This window comes from Camelina sativa, chromosome 11, assembly GCF_000633955.1.
Source record: "Camelina sativa cultivar DH55 chromosome 11, Cs, whole genome shotgun sequence".
NCBI classification, from domain to species: Eukaryota; Viridiplantae; Streptophyta; class Magnoliopsida; order Brassicales; family Brassicaceae; genus Camelina; species Camelina sativa.
The window spans coordinates 20591550-20607158 of record NC_025695.1 but is presented as its reverse complement, the minus strand read 5'-3'; the positions used below and the strand labels follow the sequence as shown (position 1 = coordinate 20607158).

The 15609-nt window shown below is 35.3% G+C and overlaps 3 protein-coding genes across 3 annotated transcripts; 2 read left to right on the top strand and 1 right to left on the bottom strand.

Annotated features, from left to right (window-relative positions):
- On the bottom strand, positions 448-2717 carry LOC104723938 (rop guanine nucleotide exchange factor 9-like). Its single transcript, XM_019232456.1, has 7 exons — positions 2485-2717; positions 2262-2378; positions 2013-2167; positions 1854-1928; positions 1501-1773; positions 1033-1353; positions 448-956 (listed from the first exon to the last, which is right to left on the bottom strand). The coding sequence occupies exons 1-7, from the start codon at positions 2711-2713 to the stop codon at positions 585-587; spliced, it is 1542 nt and encodes a 513-aa protein (XP_019088001.1). The 5' UTR covers positions 2714-2717; the 3' UTR covers positions 448-584.
- On the top strand, positions 6495-7137 carry LOC104723936 (defensin-like protein 37). The gene is made up of 2 exons (XM_019232429.1): positions 6495-6722; positions 6829-7137. Exons 1-2 carry the CDS (start codon positions 6665-6667, stop codon positions 7041-7043), a joined length of 273 nt encoding a protein of 90 aa, XP_019087974.1. The 5' UTR covers positions 6495-6664; the 3' UTR covers positions 7044-7137.
- On the top strand, positions 12663-13476 carry LOC104723934 (uncharacterized protein At4g13230). The gene is made up of 3 exons (XM_010442365.2): positions 12663-12845; positions 12932-12988; positions 13212-13476. Exons 1-3 carry the CDS (start codon positions 12765-12767, stop codon positions 13431-13433), a joined length of 360 nt encoding a protein of 119 aa, XP_010440667.1. The 5' UTR covers positions 12663-12764; the 3' UTR covers positions 13434-13476.

Below are 15609 nucleotides of genomic sequence, written 5' to 3'. Positions count from 1 at the left end.
TCGAAGATAAATAAATAAGAATCTGATTACGAGAGAATGAATTAGCAGAGATGGATGGATTGATTGATGGATGATGTTAAGCTTCTGTCTCTCTCTGCCTCATCCTTTTTATACAGGGAAAAATAAATATGAAGAAGCGCTTAGGGTTTTCTAACTCGTTGAGATTCTGCCACGTGTTCATATCGCATCTGACGGTTACTCATTACCTTTTGTTTACGTTGTTGGGCTTCTCATTCATTGTTTGGGCCTTTATAATTGACTGAGTTCATTGTGGAAACTGCACCTGATGTAGATGTACCCCTTTCTGCATGTTATACGCTACGCCGCCACCATTCTATATTAAACAAATTATAGTATCTGACTATGTAAATGATGTTTTCTTTAAGAGAAAGAACAATATATATATTGAGAATGGAGTATGGTGTTGACAAGTTAGTATACTTCTCTGTCCAAGAAGCAAAACCGGAAGGAAGACAATTCTTAATTGCTACTTGTTTCATTCTTTTGCCTAAAAATAACACACACTTACGGCTGCGCAATTGTATCATGCATGTTACTTGTTCCCATGTCTTTTTGATTGGTCTTCAATGCCTATCTTTAGGGCTCCTAAAACCATTCAAGTTCTCGAGCTTCTCCAAATACGAGAATTTCTTTGGCGTCAATTTTGGAGACTTGGGAAGTTTCTCTGACTGCCCTTTTGAGCTATTGTCACTCCAACCAATAAAATCAAGCAATGTTGTCTTTGATGAGTATTGTGGGTCAAGCTTCTCTGTTTCCTCGCCTAACTCTGAATCCATTTCTGTTGCTAATTTCCCACCATCTGATGTTTCTTCATCTGTACATTGCTTTCGGGCTAAAGAATCCGCGTAAAGTACATCCTCGATTCTCGACATTTCCGTGTACCCCAAGCTCTCTAATATCCTTGAGTAGCTCTCCAAAACCGCGTGTCCCACATCCTATAGTTAGAACACACAAAGTGATAAATGAACCACAATGACCTATAACTAAAATAATGATTCATTTGAGTATTACCTTGTTATACTGAATTTTGGAGATGTCGAGTGAAGATTGGGGAAGACCAGGGAACTTTTGTTTAAGCAAGACCAAGATCGTCTCGGCTCTCTCTTCGAACAACTCTCGTTTCTCCAAGCTCACAGCTGATCCCCAAGAAGATTTGTTGTCTTTTAGATGAAGTTTCCTTTTCCATATAACAATTGAGGCCTCGATCCTGTTCTTCACATCCAACACTTTGTGCTCCGTAGACAAGTCGAGTGTTGACAAGAACTGTTCTGGATCAAACCACTCTTCTGTTATGCTCTTGTATAACGTATCCCCAAGGCTTACCCTTCCATTCTGCAATAATCTAAGTCTTCTCAATCACCATTATTGATGTTTTTTTTTAGAATAGTATATATATGATGATGTCATAGAATATAAATAATGTAGGCAAACCATTGATACTATATTATCCGATTTTAAGACAAAAAGAAGGATAATCACCTTTGGAAGAGACTCGATATAGCTATCAGGGATAGCCATTTCTGAAAGAACTTGGGCATTAATTGCCATGGCGGCTTTTTGGACTTGTGAGACCGAATCTTTTTGAAAATGAAGCATTCTTCGGGATGACTCGGACAAGCCATCAGAAGGGACTTTCACCGGAGGAAGCCACCACTTGTCCTTTGTCCTATCATTCCGTGCTTGCTTCCCTTCTTCAGAGTCTCTCGACACATACCAGAATTCATTGTGTCCTCTAAAATTGTCCAATGTATCCTAATATATATATGTTTCAATATCGTTCCATCAAAGTAGTTGCATAACATACATGTATTTGAATATATGTGCACTCTTACAATGAGCATAGCGTCGAGTTTGCGGAGGGCAGGGATGTTCATAAGAAGATCACATCTTTGTCGCGTCACCATAATCTACAAATAGTCTTTGAATCAGAATATTATCTCTGACGTTGATAATATAGAACTGATAAGTGTTAGCCTATTAGGAAACTGAACCTCGGTGCAGACTCCATCCTTACTCATCTGTTGAGATGGAACAAACTCGACAATGTGATCCGTCACAGACAATAACCAATCGATCTCTTTCTTCCACCTAGCTTTTCTATCCGGTGCCATCGGCTGTAACTTTGTCTGTTCCCCGAATATTGACGCTACACATAAAAATTAAACCAAACCATAGATTAATTTTGTGTTGCTTGTGGATGAACATAACTAAAAAAAAAAAAACTAAAGAACTACATTTACCGGCTAGATTTGTGATGGCATTTGATAGTGCCAAAGCAGAAGCTACACCTTTACCACCACCTGACATATCTTCTCCTAGAAGTAATTTTGTGAATTTATCTTTCATCATCTCCGTGTCTACAATATGTAAAATCCACAAAATTGTTTACTTTTTTTTTTTCCCCCTTTTATATCTCTAGAGTTCTTAAACGAATAGAAATAATGAAACTTTTTTTGTAATCACCGGATTGTTGCTTATCCTGTCTACGGGAAATCAGACGGGAAGTCATCGGACGGCTACTCTCCACCGGACTTCCACCGAGGCTGTCTTGAGTTTGACTTTCCGACGTGCTTGGTTCCACGAGCTGAGGTTGTTGTTGTTGTTCTTCTTCTTTTTCCGGTGAGGAATCGAACATCCTATCAAAATTGAATGAACTCGAAATGCTTGTTCCTCGTTCCAACGATGGAACCATGGTACCAATACCTTCCTATCGTTTTCTTGTCCAAAATCACAAAATTCTTACTCTTAAACAAAACAGAACTTTGATAGGGAGAATCATTAGTAAATTGTTCTTCGGATTATTATAACTATTGTATGCAACTACAAAATTTTCTAAATACTTATGACAAATCAAGGAGACGTGGGACGCACGAAAATGAGGAAGAATCAAGAAAGTATCACAGATTTAAGGATTTGAAATTTGTTCTATACCAAAATAGTAAATCAATTTTTAAGAAGAAAGCTTATTTAGTTTTTTTTTTTTTTTCTCAGTTTGGTGTTCAAAAGTAAATTACTGGTTTATCTGTGCTTACTATAAAATTCCTTTAAGCCCGGGAGAGACAATAAAAACTTAGCAACTATTTCATCAACTAAAAAGTTATTATGTTTTTAATAGTTAAAGTTAATGTTAATCCACCATTTTCTTTTGTAAGAAGAGATAACTTTTAAAGGAAATTGTTAATGCCAATTTTCTTATCTCAAATTTGTTTGAGTACGTTGGGTGAAATTTTGGGATGGTTTTAGTTGAATGGATGTGACTAGTTATTATTTATTACACTGGGGTAGTCGAGTTGTAGCCCCCTACAAAGTTCCAATTCTTGCTTTAGCCCCATGAAACTTTAGCTTCTGTTTCTAGCCACACAACAAAACTTTGACAATGTATATCCCCACCTAATTTGAATTTCAAGTTATATCCCCACGTTTCTTAGATCTAAACATTTTCTGTCTAATTTGTCTTAGATCTAAACAGAATGTGAAAACACATAAAACCGATCAAATAACTCTTTATCATCTGGCCTGTGAACAATTTCAACTTCTACTATAGAATCTGGATTTGAATCAGTGATCTCTTTGCAATAACCTCGAATATGTGCAAAATGATCATCATATTCTTTTTGTAGCCACCTCAATGATTTTTTTCTAGCTTCTTGACATTGATTTCGTGTAGCAGTGAGCTTCCATTGATCTTTAATAATCTCTTGAATCTTCATAGGCATCATATTCTCTGGATCATGTCTTATCTTGTCCACAAACAAACGCGCAATCACCGGATCAGTCAACATCAAACACTCTCTGTTTCTACTGCAATTATGGTGAGTTTTAAACACTGTGACATGCCATATATTCTTTTTGGTGCTTAGTGAGCAATATATTCTCCAATTGCAACCATCCATACCACATTTGTATTCAAACCTTGTCTGATCCCACCTAGATTGTTTAATATTGTTTCCTGTTTTAAGAGCATAATCTAGCATAGCTTCCTTAAACGCAAGACCACTAGAAAATGTTTGCTGAAAGTGTAAATTTCCATCTCCCCTTTGCCTGATCCGTTGGCCTCGTTTTACCAGAACCACTTCGGCATGTTCGGAGTCACTGTCACTTTCAGGGCACGCATTATGCTGCATTGGCAGCTCATCTCTAAATTGAGCAACATCATCTTCAATTTCTAACTGAAACTTGTTCATCAACTCTTCATCATCATCTTCATCAGATCCGCTATCGGAAGAACTTGAATTATTGTCGTCTTAATCAGAAATTCCAAAGTCTGGGTCACTTGGATCACTTTCATCTTCCAACATCTTAAGACGCCACTCTCTCTCAGAATCATGTTCTTCGCCACTAATATTGGAGAAAAGATAAAGGATTCATCTCAAAATTACAAAACATGTATTGCAGTCATGCTATTAGAGTTTAAATATCTTACCTCATTGCAACGTGAGAATCGAGGCACTTCCTTGAACCAAATGATATCCTCTTCGCTGAATCAATGTCTCAACTGCTGAAACCACATAAATCCTTTTTTTTCTCTCGATTTTGTCTCTGGTACTTATAAAGGTATCGACTTATGTTTACATTTTGGGTTTTTGGTTTAAGTATTAATTACAATTTTAATTTGGTTAAATGATAGATTAGACAAAAAATGTTTAGATTTAAAAGACGTGGGGATAGAACTTGAAATTCAAATTAGGTGGGGATATACATTGTCAAAGTTTTTTTGTGTGGCTAGAAACATAGGCTAAAGTTTCGTGGGAGTGAAGCAAGAACTGGAACTTTGCTGGGGGCTACAACTCGATTACCCTATTACATTAGTTAAGTGTTATGCATTCCAATTATTTAGTTGTTTTCAAACATACATACAATAGTTAGACAAAAACATATACAAAAATCCTTTTTCTTACTTTTGACTACTTTTTTTTTTGTCTCCTTTCATACTTTTGACTTTACATGTAAAATCAAAAGGTAGAGCAAAATAGTCAAAGATAGATAGGAAAAAAACTCTCTCCAACATATACACAGATCCCTCAATTAATCCATTTTTCCCTTTTTAAATTATAATTATGTCATTTTATTAGTGTTCCCAATAGCACCACCACCCTATCCTTTTAGACCATAGGGATGGTGAAGCGTTTTTTAGAAAACTAAAAAATATATTTTTATTACACATTTTCATTTTTTATTTATATTTTTAATATATGTATTATTAGGTAAATGATACATGTCTCTTTTATTGAAACGTTTATCAAAGTTCCTACACAAGCAACAGTTCTCTTTCTTTTCAATCCTTTCTCTCCTTTTCATTATTTTTTTTAATAAAAGTATTTACATGAACAATCCCGATAGGGTTAGGGCCCATATTCATCTTCTAAAGTCTTTGTAAATGAAAATTTTATATATTTGTTAGGTAATGCTATATATTTATAAAAAAATGTATGGCTCCCGCACTACAATGGGTCGAAATTATGTAGTAGCCAAAGCAGGACGATATTTAGGTATTTAAAACTTGATAAAGTAATAAAAGGACCTACACATAACGATATATAAAAAATGCGTTTTGCTATATTTAGAAGAACATTAAGATTACAATCAAAGGAAAATTAAAGAGTGAAGAGAGCACTTGACTATAGACAAGAATGGCCGTGAAGCTCATTTACCTCTGTCTTTTCGTATACATTGCCCTTCTCATTTCAGGTAAATATAATTGTATGCTCCATGGCAAATACGACACCCTTTCCGTAAGATCTTTTTCTTTTCGTTTTGAAAAATACAATATCTTTTTGATATGATGGTATAAAAGGGGTGGCTACTACTCAAGGCCGGACGATGACCACATCTGCGAGAGGACGGGGTAGGAAGAGTGGTCGGACGGAATGGCTGTATNGACAAAAACATATACAAAAATCCTTTTTCTTACTTTTGACTACTTTTTTTTTTGTCTCCTTTCATACTTTTGACTTTACATGTAAAATCAAAAGGTAGAGCAAAATAGTCAAAGATAGATAGGAAAAAAACTCTCTCCAACATATACACAGATCCCTCAATTAATCCATTTTTCCCTTTTTAAATTATAATTATGTCATTTTATTAGTGTTCCCAATAGCACCACCACCCTATCCTTTTAGACCATAGGGATGGTGAAGCGTTTTTTAGAAAACTAAAAAATATATTTTTATTACACATTTTCATTTTTTATTTATATTTTTAATATATGTATTATTAGGTAAATGATACATGTCTCTTTTATTGAAACGTTTATCAAAGTTCCTACACAAGCAACAGTTCTCTTTCTTTTCAATCCTTTCTCTCCTTTTCATTATTTTTTTTAATAAAAGTATTTACATGAACAATCCCGATAGGGTTAGGGCCCATATTCATCTTCTAAAGTCTTTGTAAATGAAAATTTTATATATTTGTTAGGTAATGCTATATATTTATAAAAAAATGTATGGCTCCCGCACTACAATGGGTCGAAATTATGTAGTAGCCAAAGCAGGACGATATTTAGGTATTTAAAACTTGATAAAGTAATAAAAGGACCTACACATAACGATATATAAAAAATGCGTTTTGCTATATTTAGAAGAACATTAAGATTATAATCAAAGGAAAATTAAAGAGTGAAGAGAGAACTTGACTATAGACAAGAATGGCCGTGAAGCTCATTTACCTCTGTCTTTTCGTATACATTGCCCTTCTCATTTCAGGTAAATATAATTGTATGCTCCATGGCAAATACGACACCCTTTCCGTAAGATCTTTTTCTTTTCGTTTTGAAAAATACAATATCTTTTTGATATGATGGTATAAAAGGGGTGGCTACTACTCAAGGCCGGACGATGACCACATCTGCGAGAGGACGGGGTAGGAAGAGTGGCCGGACGGAATGGCTGTATGTAGCCGGAGAATGTGCGAAATTACCACGTTGCAACAAATATTGCGTCTCCAATGGGTTTCATCTTGGTGGGTTTTGTAAGAAATTGTCTCCTCAAGCTTCCTCTCTTTTCTGTGTCTGTAAATATACCTAGGTTTTCATTATCAAATTCACCGTTTCCTCTTTGTTGTTGTTGTTGTTGTTGTTGTTGGGAGAGATAATAAGGAGTTGTTCAGAATACAAGCCTTGACTTGTTGGTCCATTCTACTTAATAATGGTTTGAACTTGTAAGCCTTGTTCTTTCTTTGTTGTTTAAAGAAGATTAGATCATGCTATAAAGAAGCATATCCTTTAAAGTTTGAATGTTTGATCTTATAACAAAAAAAACAAACTTTGACTTGGTTGTATAGATGTGATACTGACTAGTGACTCACATCAAGCTCCGTTAATTTGAACGTTAACTAATTCGAATTGTCTATGGACTCCGGTAGGTTGTATTACTGCCTAGTCTCAGCGAGTTTTGCAAACCGGCTTCGAACGTTCTACATAGTACATACATTTGTTTTGGTTTTGTCAGCGAGTTTTTCTTTGGCTTTTTTCTTTCTAGTTTTGTGAAAAGTTGGAAAAAACATACTTATCCTTTGCCGGAAAATAATTGCGATGTGGACCTAGAAAGAAAGGGGAGATCATCGATGTTTAGTGGCAGATTTATAAATGTTTTAAGAGGAAACACATTATAACAAATCTTTAAAAGATTTTTAGTTATACATAGAATTCTGATTATATGATTTTTTTTCAAACTGGTTGGATCCACAATTATGAATTTTTGAATTAATTATTCGAATTCTTCAAAATTTTCTTATACCGAGTTCACTAACCTCACCTACTCAAGAGTATGACAGCGACACGTCTAAAGATAACCGGTTATAAATGGATGATTCAAATTAAGAAGTTGGAAAAAATGAATGAGCGTTCATTTATTCTTACCATTTGCAATAAATAATTTAAAAAAATGATTTAACTACAAAATTGAAAAAATGAGCAAATCATAAAAGAAAATTGTTCAACTCATTCATCTGCTATCTCATGCAATGAGTTGAATGATATTAACTTCTATTCGAATTCAATTTTCCCAATCATTTATCTACAAAATATACTTTATATAAACTAACAAATATATATCATACAGATATGCTCGTTTTAGTATATCAATAATTAGATGATAAAAAATTATATTCAAACAGAACTAGTGAGTTTGCTTTTGAAAAGTTAGATTAAAAATTATATGTAATACCATATCTTTCTTAAAAAAAAAAAAAAGTAATTAACTGCAAAGTGACTCACACTACAAGAAAACATGTGATTTATGACTGCACTAATAGTCACTACATAGTCGCTAATTCATACATAAAGACTAAATTACGACTAATAACCGTTGTCGTAAATCGGTAGTCGGTAAGGAAATTCAGTCGTAACATAGTCGGTAAATAGCGACGATATTACGACTATTACACGTAGTCGTAATTTAGTCGTTACTATTTACGACTATTTAATGACAATGTTACGACTAGTTTGAGAAAAGATTGTGACAATGTTACGACTATTTACGACTATTATGCGACTCTGTTACTACTATCAGACGACTATTTGACGACTATATTACGACGACTTTCAACCAGATTTAATGACTGGTTTGACGACTATAGTGCTTAAAACCATAATTGTTTTGTTTTGTTTTATAAATCGAATTTCTAATCAAACAGAAACCTAAAATTCACATTCTTAATAACCAAAAGTTCACCACAATAGTAATATGTTCACCACATTAACAATTACAAAAAGAGAACCAAAATGATCAATCATAAACTATGATTGACACATCATCCCAAAGTGACAAGTTCATAATAACCAAAAGAGAACCAAAATGATCAATCAAAAACTATGATTGACAAGTTCATTAGAGTTAAAGAATAGAGATAAATAGCCTAAGAAGTAACCTAAAAAGTAGGTTATCTTTGTGTTGGAGAGGCGGTGGATGCATCACTTGATTTAGACACAAGGAATTCCACAAAGGCTAGATCAGTTTTGCGCAAGTAGTTTTCCAAGTGCTCTATCTTCTTCTGTTGCTCAGCCACAACTTTGGAATTCTCTGCTTCACAAGCAGCATTCTCAGCATCACGTTTTACATTATAGGCAACTTGTTCTTCAATTATACGATGAGCTTCTTTCATTTGCTCTTCCAATGCTACAAACGACGACCGTCCTTGTTGATAGCTCTTGCCACTGAGAAGATCCTGAAGATGATCCTTGAGGCTTCCAAGTCCAAAAAGATTACCTCGTGAATCCTTCTCAGTGGACTTAGAAAAGAAAAACTGAAACTGTTAGATCTGAAATTGAAAGTTTTGAAGACTCTTTAAATGTAGATTGTGAAAATGATACTTTACCTGAAGAAAGATGGCCGTATAATCTTCTGCTGTGAGCTCCTGAGCTCGTGAAGGATCTGACTCGATCTCAGATATCTTAGCTTGTAAGTTTTTCTCATAAGTTGAGAAGATCTTCTCAGTTTTTCGATCGACATACGTACCATCTGGCCTTGTATGTGTCTGTTTGAAAACCTCACCAAGACTCACTGGTCTCCCGAGTTTCTCTTCCTAGAATGTTACAAAAACAAAAACAAGGTTAAGACATAAGTTAAAGTTACAAAAACAAGGTTAAGTCATAAGTTAAAGTTACTCACCAAGCCTTGTTTGACTTGTTGATACGATGTTGGCCCAGATAAGTGCGAGTGTGGCCCGAGACCATTACGGTCTGACATACGAGCATTGGAATAGATTCAACTCATTTGCTGTGCTTCTTCAGTATCCCACTGCGCAACCATTGTTTTCTAGAGTTCACCCGCGATCCATTTAGGTTGCACTCGACTAGTCCTAGCATCGCTTACCATGTTTTTCATCCGGCGTTGACATATCTCATAGAAAAAATGTTTCACTGTCCCTGTTATCAATGGATCCCAAGTGTGTGTTTTCTAAGGAAAAAGAAAATAGAATTAAGTTAGTGATAAACAACAATTAAAACCTATCTATGAATGATATATAACAGAAAACTATACCGCAAACTCAAGGAAGTATCTTTCTCGTCTCTCCGGAGGTACACATGACCAGTTATAGTATTCACCATCAAATTTGTTTGTAAAAACCTTTGTAATCTTCCGCACCAGTTGTGATTTGGCATCACGAGTAAACCTCAAAACATAAGAATCAAGTCAGACTTGGGAATGACAAAACAATAAACAATAGTTCATGACAAGCACATATACTTTTCTAGTTACTACTAACTGATGAGAGACTTGGGAATGGCAAAACAATAAACAATAGTTGATGACAAACACATATACTCGACAAAACACATATACTCGACAAAACACATATACTCGACAAAACACATATACTCGACAAAACACATATACTCGACAAAACACATATACTCGACAAAACACATATACTCGACAAAACACATATACTCGACAAAACACATATACTCGACAAAACACATATACTCGACAAAACACATATACTCGACAAAACACATATACTCGACAAAACACATATACTCGACAAAACACATATACTCGAACAAACACATATACTCGACAAAACACATATACTCGACAAAACACATATACTCGACAAAACACATATACTCGACAAAACACATATACTCGACAAAACAATAAACAATAGTTCATGACAAAACACATATACTCGACAAAACAATAAACAATAGTTCATGGCAAAACACAAAAGTTCATGACAAAACACATATACTCGACAAAACAATCACAAACCAATGACAAAACAATCACATAACACTCGACTATGTAACACATGTATGACAAAACAATCACATAACACTCGACTATGTTACACATGTATGACAAAACAATATTAAAACGTGTTTACATACCAAGTCGTGTTAGGCTTCGGTTCCGGAGAGAGCACGGTGGTAAATTTGTCGCGGTCCGGCACCATAAGTATGGCGTTAAGAGCCCTCAACGTGTCCGCCTGGAGATCCGGCAATACTGGATCTGGCTCCTCAAAGTTGTTACTTTGAGAAGACGGATGGCTTTGAGCGTGAGAGTTCTGAACTGGAGATCTCGCAGAATCATGCAAAGGATTCGATTGAACCGGTGGATTGTTTTGGACTTCTGGTAATGACCGAGATGGTTGGTCTTCTCGGCTTCGATTCATGGAATTCTTAAACAGGATCTGTGGCGGTAGATAGCTTCTAACCTGCGGTGCGACTGACGTCGATAGTTGGGGGGAAACGCGGACTTGTTCTTGAGGCGTCTGAGGCGTCAGATTTTGAGCCGCCGGCGTGAAGTTGTTCTGCAGCGGTAGATGATTGAATTTTCTCACCTTCGAGCCATCGGGTCTGACAGAAGCGTTGGGGACAACATTCCTCTTTCGTCCAACCTTCTTAACCGGCATCGTAGAAGATTGAGAGAATCGGCGATTGCGTCGATGAGAGATTGAGAGAAACAGCGAAGAACGGTGAGAAATCAGAAATGAGAGATTAGGGTTTGAGCCTTAGGGTTAGGTCGTTTGTTTATGGGCTGGATCGCGTAAATGGATTCCCGGGCTTGTTTAGTCCCAAAATATTTTAAACTTAGTTGCTTATTAGTCGCTGATGAGTTGATATGTGATTTTATTTTAACAAATTGGGCTTGTCTTGTAGTCCAAAACCTGGTCCAACACGTAATAAACATGTTTAAACCCAATATTCTGTAGTTAGTCACTTATTAGTCGCGAATCTGTAGCCATATTTAATTTTAGAAAAACATATAATTTAGTTTAGTTTACATATTATTTGAAATCTACTACTTATATATATACACTACATAATATATTGATCACTTAAAAATTACAAAACATTAGTTACATATAAACTTAAAGAATGTGAATATCTAATAGTATATAAAGAATGTAAACATGGATATATATAAACTTAAAACCATTAGTTACATATAAACATTAGTTACATATAAATCAATTCACATCTGTAGTAATAGAAAACAATTAATAAGACATGTTGCACCTAAACATAAGTATAGATATGAGAATGCAAACATATGATTCTTGTATTTATAGTTAATATGTGAAGAATACCACTAAAGTAGTCGCTGTATAGTCGCCAACTTACCGACTCATAGCCTTAGTCGCTAACTCGTCGCCAAATTAGCTACTTGGATACAACTCAATTAAGTTCATCCCATTTAGTCGTATAATGGTCGTTAATCAACGACTATATTACCGACTACTCTATTTGGTCGGCAAATGACGTCTGAGTTACGACTAAATTTACGTAGTAGTAACTTGGTCACTTAGTGGTCGGCAGATAGTCGGAAAATTTAGCGACTACATATTTAGTCGCCAAGCGTAGTTGTAAATACCCTGTTTTCTTGTAGTGTCATTTTTGTAAAATATAAAAGGATATTAATTGACAAATCGTCTGTCAAAATCACTATCAATTTTCACCAAAGTTTATTAACATTACGTTCCCCATCATATTCAGTACATACACTTAGGTGCATGGAAATAATGCAAATACTTTTATTAAGCATCAAACAAGGAAAAAGAGGTGCCAAGGATTGTGTCACATTAACACAACTATAAATAGCTAACTTGAACCGGAACCATCCGATGTCCCGAGTCAAACTCCTCATGTCCCACCCAAACCGATCCATGTGTCTTCTTCACATGGCACCTCATCTCCTTATACATTTTTCAATTCCATTATATATACTTAAATCCTTTAAGCTTAAACTACTTAACAAACTCATCCCATTATTAATCAACAGAGAGAAGAGCGTTAAGAAATGACAAACTTCGCAGTTGTTGCAAGACTCATCACAAGAGCTCCAAGAGCTCGTGCTTCCATCCCGACAAGACTCGTCCATGTAATCTAGCTATTTTATTTTTCGAATTTTAATACGTGTGACTAATATTAATCATCCTTATTTTTTTTTAATATATATAATCAAAGGGGAGTACAAGGAATGAAGCCTCCGTCTGTGACAAAGCCACAGAGGCTCAGCAAAAGGTAANAAAAAAAAAAAAAAAAAAAAAAACTTGGTCATATAAACGAACAATCGAAAAAAATTATACCACATAGTTTTTGTTTACTTTTTTTTTGAAATAACTAGCTCTATTAATAAAATATACGAAAACATGAAACCAAATTTAAAGGCATAAAAATATTAAAACCCCGTCTTGTTAAGTAGTTTACAAATTAATGTTTCATATAACCAAATTAAACCTGATAGGTGGCCAAGAAGGCAGACGAAGGAGCACAGACGATCTCAGACGCTGCTGGTAACTTGAAGGATAAGGCGAAGAACACAGCAGAGGAGGCATGGGATAAAGTGAAGGACACTACGGAGAAGATTAAAGATACGGTCACCGGAAAAACCGAAGAAACCAAGGAGTCCATTAAAGCCACTGCCAAGACCGTCGAGAGAAGCATGAACACCAAGAACCTCAAATGATAACATACTGAAATTTTTTAAAAATTCCACTATATTAAATAAGATATTATTTACCTAATGGAGTTTGTTTTGATCTGTTTACACTTTGGTTTTGTATTAAGAAAACGTATTGCTTTATTAGGTAAGAATAAATCTGGTTATGATCAATAGAAAACTCATGTGTTTACTTTAATAAGATTAATTTGATTTACTGTAAATCACACAATTCTGTTTTTTTTTTATGAATCACCGAAAAAAATAATGGTGCGTTAATGTTTTAGGTTAGTGGATACTTATAACGCCCGTATTCCGAAAAATAATGAAATATTAAAGTTTATAGCGGGAATCGGAATAAAGTTGGTTTAATAAGTTGATCGATTTATTCATTAAATCTAAAGGATGATTTAATTTATTGCTAATGTCTGATTTATTTAAACTAAACCAAAAAACTCTAATTCCTCTCTAAAAAGGATCTTCTCTACTTTTTAGTTTGCTGCTATTGTTCAGAGAGAAGGAGAATTGGTCGTTGAGGGTGGAAGAGAGGAAGAAGGAGAACTAGTTTGGCTTTAGAGTGAAGGCAAGAAAAGCAGAATTGTCAGGTTTTAGGGAAAAAGGGTTCGACTGCTCAAATCGTCCTCAAACATAACGAAAGTTAGTAGAGTTATTCCCAAGCTTTCATCGTCATTCTCCTTTATTCAGAAGTAGATTTGGATTTAAATTCGATGAGTTATGACAGATTCGTGAGACACGTTTTCTCAGACACGAGTTGGGACCATCGGGGATTGTAACTGATATCGTGGTCTCGTCTGATTTCTAATCGGTACGAGATTTTGTGATAAGGTGAATTCGTGACCATGAGCTTATCTGAGCAATTTGGTTGCATGACTTATTTATGTGATGATGTGTAGGTGTGGTGAATATGTTATTGGGTGTTCAGTTTAATGGCTGGTTTGTTATGTTTTATTTGTGTTTGTACTCTTGATTTGCTTGTGTGTATAGCTCGTAGATAGGAGGATAGCCTTACTGGATATTTCTAGTAATACTCACGCATCTCATTGTGTTTGTGGTGCAGGTAATGCATGTGTAGCGTGGAATCATGGTGATGAGGAGGAGAATGATCTAGGGTCTCGGTTGTATTACAGGTCATGTTATTTATGTTAGAACCTGGTTTAGAAGCATGTTAGGTTGATGGTTTTTATTGGTATTAATTGATATGGTATTTATATTAAATTGGAGTTGGTTTGGTTTGTCTTCCGCTGTGCATGTTGGTTTGTTGTTGGATTATTGTTTGGGTTATAATTAAAGATTATGAGTTATTTAATTATATTATTATTATTATTAAAAAAAACGGATCAGGTTGTTTCAATTTGGTATCAGAGCCCTAATGGTTCTAGGGTGGTTAAGTGGATTGGTTTTAGAGTGGTTTAAGAGAATTTAATTGGTGGAATTATTTTTTTGTTGCTTAGTGCATGATGTTGTGAGTGGTTATTGTGTGATGGATGTTGTTATGAGTAGTTAGTCAATTTGAGTGAGTATGGAGTCCTAGCACACCCAAAGATCAATAGTTTATTATAGTTTGGCGGTTGACCAAAAGGTTTCAGGAACGATGATCTAGCGTTCAGAAGTGGAGTTGGCATACGATTAATGAGGTAGACCGCCACCGAGAAAGCATATGTCCAGTAGGTCTTAGGCATGGAGGTGTGACCCAACAAGGCGAAACATGTCTCGACTCGTGTTTCTGTTCTGACATGTCGTTATGCTCCGGTGTATGGGGTGCTGTTGTAAGATCGCCATTGCCATGAGCGGATAAAAACTGAAGCAGCGCAATGAACTCTTCACCGTTACCGGAGTAAAACGTACCAACTTAGCAACCAAAATGTGTTTCGATAAGGGCGGTGAAGGCAATAAATATCTCACAAATTTATGATTTTTGTTTTAATGGGTAAAACCAAGTATACCTCGTAAAGTGGTCGAAAATATTTAGATAATACTTGTAGTTGTCGATGGAGACCAAAAGAGATGTCCAAACATCAGAATAAAAAGGTTTCTTGGGGCTTTTATTGATAAGAAAATCTGAGCATGAAAACTGGTTTTGAAAAGTCTGTGAGACAAGAAGAGAAAATTGAGAAACAACAGATTTCAAAATAGGCATAGAAGGGTGGCCTAATCGATAGTGCCATGATGAAAGACTCGTCTT

Excerpts from the sequence above, each read along its gene's own strand:
- LOC104723938 (XM_019232456.1), bottom strand. The coding sequence starts at position 2,713 with ATGGTTCCATCGTTGGAACGAGGAACAAGCATTTCGAGTTCATTCAAT. Across the intron at positions 1,774-1,853 it reads AACTCGACGCTATGCTCATT|GATACATTGGACAATTTTAG; the intron begins GTAAGAGTGCAC and ends TATATATATTAG. Across the intron at positions 957-1,032 it reads CCAAAATTCAGTATAACAAG|GATGTGGGACACGCGGTTTT; the intron begins GTAATACTCAAA and ends TTCTAACTATAG.
- LOC104723936 (XM_019232429.1), top strand. The coding sequence starts at position 6,665 with ATGGCCGTGAAGCTCATTTACCTCTGTCTTTTCGTATACATTGCCCTT. Across the intron at positions 6,723-6,828 it reads CATTGCCCTTCTCATTTCAG|GGGTGGCTACTACTCAAGGC; the intron begins GTAAATATAATT and ends ATGGTATAAAAG.
- LOC104723934 (XM_010442365.2), top strand. The coding sequence starts at position 12,765 with ATGACAAACTTCGCAGTTGTTGCAAGACTCATCACAAGAGCTCCAAGA. Across the intron at positions 12,846-12,931 it reads TCCCGACAAGACTCGTCCAT|GGGAGTACAAGGAATGAAGC; the intron begins GTAATCTAGCTA and ends ATATAATCAAAG.